At 43.7% G+C, this 8,249-nt stretch overlaps 1 protein-coding gene across 1 annotated transcript; it reads right to left on the reverse strand. All coding sequences in view use genetic code 11, as the record gives it.

Moving 5' to 3' along the window:
- Window positions 1–1,800: 1,800 nt before the first annotated feature.
- Window positions 1,801–2,540, reverse strand: EGR_03675 (hypothetical protein; the record flags this gene model as incomplete). Its single annotated transcript, XM_024492924.1, has 2 exons — window positions 1,801–2,111; window positions 2,261–2,540. The coding sequence occupies 2 exons, from the start codon at window positions 2,538–2,540 to the stop codon at window positions 1,801–1,803; spliced, it is 591 nt and encodes a 196-aa protein (XP_024352581.1).
- Between the last annotated feature and the right edge of the window lie 5,709 nt (window positions 2,541–8,249).

Consider the following 8,249-nt stretch of genomic DNA (forward strand, 5'->3'; position numbering starts at 1 on the left):
GAACTTGGAAGTGGAATGGCAGGTGGTGTTGAGGCGTGCCACAAACTCATTCACTGTGAATGCCTCATCTTTCCAGTTTGTATGTTTAGTGTGTAGATGGAAGCATCGTCAATTTGGGTGGGATTTGTTGATTGGTGTCAACACTATGGGTCTTGGTGGCATCTCTGGATGGTTCTGTGTGTCAAACCATATCAACTACATGGTGGTTTATCAACATCGAACAGAAGGGTTGTTAAAATGCAGAAGTGGAGGAGGTGCCAGGACTCTTAGAAGGGGAGTCGACTGTGGTAGTGGAAGAGGCTGTGTAGCTAGGTGTGAAATTGTGCGATTGTGAGCTGTGCAAGTGTGCAAGTGAACTGTGCCAGTGTTTTGGTGACACGGTCTCTCACCGCTGCCAACAATCATGCAGTCCTTGTGATTGCTTCCTCCATACCGAAATGCATTTATTCGTCTTCGATGATGGTGTAGCAGCTCTGACTGCAGCAACAGCTTATGGACACCGACCACTACCACTTGCAACTCAACTTGTCTTTGTCCACTTGGATGTCACCCAAGTCTGTCACATGGCTGACGCTTTTGCTACAGACATTGAGATTGCCTGTTAACAGTGAGCACATGGAAGGTTTGACGAAGGCGCTGTCACTCGTCACTCGTCGGATAGTCACCAGGTTGATCGTGCACTCTATTCCATGTGGTGCTTTGCAATGACTTGTGAGGTGTGAAGCATGGAGCATATATTTGTGTTGACCTGTCACCACTGCGCCTTGGTGTGCTCTCTTTCTCACATCTTTCTTTCCCCTTCTCCTCACCATGGCTAGAGGACTTTGAGGGTTTGTTAGTGTGCGCATGAATGTGGAGGACTTGAGATTAATGGTCTCCTCGAAACAACTTTTAGTGGTAGAGGAGAAAATTCCTTAGAGGGCAGTGGGTACAGCCACCCATGTGGTGGGAAAGAAGTATCCACAAGACAGTGCAGTACCTCATTACCTCATTGTATGCCCCAAAATTTGTGGGTGGAAAGATTGGCGCTTTAAATTGGGGCAGAATGAGAGGTAGGGGAGGAGTAGGATGACTGAGGATTCCTAATCCTTCACATAACCACATGGTTCCCTTACCTTGGTCTTCAACAATCACACGATTGCCTGCCAAATAGAATGACCATTACCCACAAAGCGAAAGTGGGGTGAAGGTTAAGATCGCTAAAGCTCGATTTCTTTGATTCCAGATACCAAAACGGCACTTAAAATTTCCTCCTTTTTGGGAAAGCTTGATTGCTTTTTTTAAAAAAACTGTCATTCAGGAGATTGAAGCCCCATCTACACACTCTTCTTTTTCTCTACTGAAGTTATTAATTCGGAAGCTTTCATAGTAAAATGTCAGAAAGACGGACACGATGGTAGACTAATAGGCATAGAGACACAAAATTACGTCCGGATAAAAGGTTTGCATCTATCGTAAACCCCAACTTGCGCTTTATATCTACGTCCGTTTGTAGATCTGCCTCAATATATATTTCCTCATTGGTGCAGTCGTCCTCGGATTTAACGTCATTTTGCGCAAATGCAAATAAAGCGTAGTCCATATGGAAAAGTGGGGGTAAAAACTGGTTCAAATACCTTTCGAAATCCCTAGCGTTTTCATATTATTGAAAATTTCTTAATTCACAAGTTGGTGCAGCTACCCCCAATTCATTGGACTGCTGAATTTCACGCAGGAAAAAGTAGGATGTAGCCATACCTTCTGTTTTCCTCCTAAAATGCAATAATTTCTCCTACTGCCACTGCCAGTCTCGCTCTACTCTCAAATGGCAATGCCCAATGCTGTCTCTTGCTTCGTTACAAAGACGTTGACATTCGTAGGCACAAATACATTTTTGACCGGGTCCACTGGGAAAAATTGGCACATTTCTACCACCTGGATGTGAAAAGAAACAGGAGTCACAAGAATTTTTCCCTCCTGACAAATGTTAGGTGTGTGGATGAAGGGAGGCCACAATAGGTGGATTGGGAGGAGGAGGAACATGTGCTGACAGCCATCGGTGAGTTCAGCCCACAGTCGGTCCTGCTTGTGGGGTTCAGTTGGGTGGTCGGCTGGTTGGTTGGTTGAACGCACTGAAAGGACACGGGCACATCATTTAACGCACTGTACTGGAAGGATATACAGGTGATAAAATGCGTCTACATTTATGGATGAACGACCAGCACGCATGCTTGATTCCTCTCTGTAGGTGGAGCAGCATGTGAATACATCTGCTATTTACAGGGTGGGCAGAAGGAGAGGAAGACAGACACTTTTTGTGGATGCCGTTGTGTGGGAGTGGGATAACCTGGAAGTGAGACTTGCCGACGGAGGTAGATTTGGAATGCATGTGGGAAACGTGAGTCGATAGATGGCAGCACGTCACCAGCAGAATGTTGACATTTGGATAAATTTATGTCAAACTGGGTAAGTGGTAATAGGAGGAAGACCACTCCACCTGGACTGGTGCCGCTTCGTGTACTCCACTGCTGCACCTCCAAAATGCAAATGCAGCGATCCATTCATCATTTATTAAGGCCATCGCTAAGCCCATTTCACCAGCTGCACTTCCGTGTAATGGCACTCATCAATTCAATCTTTTTTCTTTTTGTCTTTCTCCCATTCTTTCATTTATTCCTTCATCTTTTTTATTTTTAGAAAATATGACATTTTCAAATTCCTCCTCTCGCCTTCCCCTACTTTCTCCCACTGACACATCCATGCATGAATATTTAATGGACCTGATCCAACGGAGATGCGAAACGAGGTACGGCCACTTAAATATGCCCTTTCTCTCGTGGTAAGCGAAGGTTTGAATGCTAAGGTGGTGTGCAAGAATGCAGCCACCTTGTACACTACCAGCTGCGGTTGAACCCGCAATGCATAAATCCTCCTGTTCAGTGGACTGCATTATGTAAACGTTCCAGGTGGAGGAGACCGGAGTCTAGAAAGTGGTCTGCTGAGTGAGATGACACCTGTAGATCTTTTACAATACGCGTCGGTGATCTCTACCGATGAAGCAGGCAATCTGGTCCTCTTGTAATACTTTCCATCTGCTGATGCTCTCTCCATAATCTTTGCCACGGGGAAGCAATATCTGGTGAAAAGGTGTCACGTTCTTCGCAGATTTTCCTCGTGTATTTTGGAGTTCCGTGATCTACAAATCGTATAGGTGGATAGCTCTAGAGACAAAAATGGAGTTCACACGGTTATTATGTCTAGTCTAGTATTGTTTCTTCACGAAGATCCGGTTGCATCCAAAACTGCCCACCGCACTCCACCGAAGAATCACGAGGCTACCTGCTGGGGAATAGGTTTGCTATTGCTTCGTTGTTTAATTCTGCCTTAGAAACAACTACTTTTAGGGCCTAAGTGTGCAGGTGAAATCAACTCTTTATTTACCTTAAAAAAGTTTTATTACAAAGAAATTGTTTGCTTTTTAAAGATCCTCTCTCTGCTGCCGACTGTCTGTTTATGAGTTATTTTGATTGGTTGAAGTGTGCATAAAATATTCTTCGATGTCATGTTTTGGTTCCACGGTTCTTCGGTTGTTGTAGGTACAAGCCAGTAGCTCATCTTTCCTGCTATCCATCGTTGGAGGTTATCCACTTGTTTCTAGTGGCACATTATTCTTTGTTTTAGAGAATCGAAGGTGCTCTTGATTGTTCATCCACCTTGCAAAAAGTCTAGGCAACATTAAACATTTTAGGCGAGCCCCTCTACCACTACACCTCCTTTAAATGCTTAAACAGGTAGTCATTATCCGAGATGCTGCATTCGTACTGTCCAAATCACATCTTTTATGAGGACAATTCCATCATCTAGTTTTGGCGATATCTGTTGGATAGGTCAAAGTGGACCACAGTGCTTAATTTTCAACTGAGACTGCTAGTGAAGCGTGTCTGCCACATCTTCCAGCTGTAGACCATCAAGTAGACAGTGACATATTCTGCCCGCATTTCATTCAGCCCTTTAGGGATAAAACGATATCCACCTTAAGTATGAAGTGGGTAAGGAGAGAATATTTGAATATTTGTTCTTTTGCTGAAAGGTGCAAAGCAAATCTCACTTCCCTCACAATCGAGTCGGCAAAAAGTCATAAAGATGGCAGATTTTATAACGGGAAAATTGTGAGGGATAAATCACTAGTGCTTTAAGCTTAATTTTAACTTGTTTAGCCTTAACCAGAGTTCTTCTGTTTAATGCAGATGCAAAAATGGCTATATTAGCCACGTCTAGTGGTAGTGAAGCTCCAGTTCCTTCGAGAGACGCATAGAGAGCCCTTTTGAAAGCGATACATTTACTTTGAGGTGAATCATCACAAGTAGCAAACAGGTGTAGATCAATTTGGGTCGGTATGTTCTACTACTGTACCTTCTTCAAATGTTACACAGAAAGTTGTACAAGGAACCGTCGTGTCTCTGTAAAGCAGACAAGCCTAAATCACATCTACCAGCCTTGACAGGGGCGTGCAATAAAGAGCACTGTACCTATAGGCCCGCCGTTGTATGTCTCCGCTTTATTATTCGAGCAATTTGAAAGTCGCCGAAAGTCATCTCAAAGAGCTCTGCTGAACACTGCCTACAACGATGTAAACCAGATTGGATCATTTGGGAAAAACAAGTAATATTAGTAGCCGGATCTTTAAGTTCGACAAATCATTTATTTTAAATGGATGTCAGATTGCGCAGGCTCTCCAGTTATCGCGGGGTTTGGGCAAATTGTTGGCGTCATGAATGTCAAACCACTGCCTATATCCACCCAACCATTCCGCACACTGATGATCAACATTTTTTCCGTTGGCACATCTTCAAAAATAGCTCAGGTGCAAAATAAGGCAGCCGGATTCATGGAATTATGTCACAAGAAGCAGGAAAAGAAAAATAACTTTGGGTTCTGTACACAATGGCCACTAGTGGAGCGAAGTCACTCTCAAAAGAAACGTAATAAACACCCGTCGTATGACCTTTAAAGCATCTACCTAGCTGTTGTCGAAAGAAGTGGTACCTTTTTCCTACAAGCTGCTTTTAGGCCGATCTTACATAAGCAAAGCTGTCAGTGCACAGAACACATCACAGTCCTCAGAACTGCTCATCTTGCCAAAGACGAGACGTTTTGCAAATCCTGGTCAACTCAGCTGTTCGCATTTCCATGAGCTTATTGTTGGTTCAGTTTCCACGGCTGACTAGCTGCGAAAAAAGCAGACAACCCGCCACAGACGAAAAGAGCAGTGCGGTAAAGAACGTATATCCCTGAAGTGTGATTCTACCCGCGTGGACCCCCCAGCCTGTGTCACGAGCCGCCACCCACAACCCCATTTGTTCCATTCTTTGTGTGATCCGAGACATGACCTTCGTCTACACTGATACTGCTTCGGGGATGAACCAGAGCGCCGCATCATAGGGCCCAGCCACGAAGTACGCACTTCGTCCCCCACCGATTATAACATGCCCGTAATAAGTAGACACCTGACAGGGACCGGAACAAACGCCACAGCAGCACACCTGGTCGGCTTAAAATGGCTTTTAGGGAACTCCAGCGTCCGACAGCTCAAATTACTGACAGGCCTTAATCGTACATCGCAACCCTTGTTTTCGGGACACCACTCGCTGCCACACAAGTGACCTGTCCGTCTCCCTAAGCACACTCTAAATCGAGACTTCATACTACATTAGCCGCCTTTGGTTGCTCCCAAATTCCTTAAAAATGGTGTGGAAAAGACAGTCGATCTTAAAAAGGCAGTCAAATTCATTTTCGTCTCCACATACACATACATACATACACGCGTGTGATAAAAGAGACCAGGAGTGAACTATTTCAAAGGGACTCGGGAGAAGAGGGGAGGGACTGAGATTTACACAAGAAGCGGTTTTGGAGGACGTGTGTACAAAAGCGGGACTCTTCATTGGGCTCCCCTTCCATCCTTCTCTTCGGGGCATCTCCACGGACAACGGAAACGGCGACAGCGATTATGACGACGAATTCAGCGTGGGTGTGTTTGAATAGGAGTGCGGTCAGCCGAGGCATTCACCTTTGAAATAAATATTTGAAAGATAATGAAATTCTGTGGCCTTCTGTTTACACAATCAATATTTTAGATGCTGAAAGCGAATCGCCTTGTGGTTCCCTCCTATCAGCTAAGTAGTTACAGGACCCTTAACACGTCAAGTTTGGAAATTAAAAAAGGGTTTTCAGAGAGGGTGCTCAGGTCAAGCCGAGACTACCGACCACCGTGACAGCGCTACATAGTAGAATGATTAATGCGAACATTCATTGATAACCAATTCACCTCATGGTACGCAAGTCCAGACGGTCTATCAACATGGTAGACGGCAACAGTACTGTGTGCGCATGAAATGCACCACGCTACGAAGACCCACGCCACGAGGCTGAAAATACCCACGCGTATATGCGGAAGACTTCAAGCGCACTGCGGTGATGGAGAGCTCAGTCGTTTAACTAGCGTCAATGTCTAGAAGGTGATCGTACTTATTCCCACAGATGATGATCCCGCCCTTGACGTTTCCCAAGGCTCGCCTGTAAGCATTCAACTACCTAGTAAAACACCTTATCCACGCATAAACTGTGGCGGTATTGTATAAGAAGCGATTAACACAATCGCAAACGCTTGCTGATGGCTCATCTGTACAGACATTTTTCTGTAGCAAAGCTTTGTAGGCATTAAATAACTGAGAAACTAAGTGTAATGCATTACAGTTTTCTGCTTTCACTACCCCAAAAGTCCTGGTTTGATGTGAATGACCTTTGTAGATGCAAAACCCCTCACCAGTGATTTTTCTCCTCATAGAACCGGTTTGTTAGTACATAGAAAAAGTTACTCTAGCATATCAATTTGGACGTTAAATATCACTTAAAAAGCGAATGTGCAAATTTAACGTTAAAAAGTTACTGGCCATTATGGAACCGCTTCAGTTCCCTAGGGCTTTGGCTACCTCAGCCCTACGCATGTCTTCCAATCTCACCAACGTCTCTCCATCGTCGATTAAACAAGGGTACATCCAGACTTGTTTCTTGCAAGGCCCTTAACGACAAATTAGCGCTACTTATACCATTTACAAAGTTTGATAGTCAATTCAAAGTAGAATGGCCAAAACGCCTTCCAAATTTATTTACAAGGCAACCTTTATGTTTAATTTCATTAAAACAGAAATGACAAATAAGTACCCATCTAAATAATAGTAACTAGGCATCTTTCTTTGATTATCGTTCCTTTTGAACCAGATTCCATATTTAGCTTCTTCCTTAAAGGAAATGAAGACAGAAGATAAAGAGGTGGACTACTGCCACAATCTACAGATGGTTTCATCGTAAAAATTCGTCTACCCCTAAACGATGGGGGGATAAACTACCTGAGTAGGATATTTCAGGGAAGACAGAGGGGATTCAATGCGTGCAGAAGAACCATATCATGCTACGCGCTGAACAGGCTGCAGTTGGTGTGGCTACCTACCGATGAGCCAGTCCTATTGGTAGAAAGGCTACGACTCTATTTCAAATAAGCATAGCAACGGTGCATAAAAAAGCCGTCAAATTACAAATAGCCAAAATGTTTGTTACGTTCTTATGGTCCTAACGATGCCTGGCTAGAAGATAGGTTAGTAGATAAAAGCGATGCATTGTAGCTTTAAGGCTAAACACACTGATATGGATGAAAAAGCATATTAGTGCTATCGTCCAACTGGTCAGTCATCATGGACATTGTGAAATAACTAGCCTTTGTGTACAACAGAGGGAGCTTCTTGATCTCTGCCAAGGCCGTTTTCTCCCAAATTAAAAACAAAAAAACCTTTTCGTTAATTGAATACCTCAAAATGTGATGATTTATGTGTTATTAATGCTCCGCCACATGGATCGTCTGATCTATTTGTGCGATTTTCGATTAAAGAGAGCTCCTTGAACTTTTATGGGTTGCAGTAATCAGCCTACGATAACCCATCCTTTCTCACAACACACCAAAAACAGGCTTCAAATCTCTTGAAGTATCCAAAGGAGGTCACAGTCATTTCTATTTCTTTCTTTGATCACGAAATTGTCCTCTCTTAATGCCAAAAAGACGGTAATCAACACTTGAAGAATCCACTCAACGTGTAAATCTTCCCATGGATCAATTCTGTGGCGGTTTGCTGAAGAATGGGACTTTCATCCAACTGATTCATCAGTTTTGAGTGTTTTACAAAATGAAACTGTATCAAGCTACCTCGAGCTCTCGT

The sequence above is a fragment of the Echinococcus granulosus genome, assembly GCF_000524195.1.
Source record: "Echinococcus granulosus chromosome Unknown EG_S00020, whole genome shotgun sequence".
Lineage (NCBI taxonomy): Eukaryota > Metazoa > Platyhelminthes > Cestoda > Cyclophyllidea > Taeniidae > Echinococcus > Echinococcus granulosus.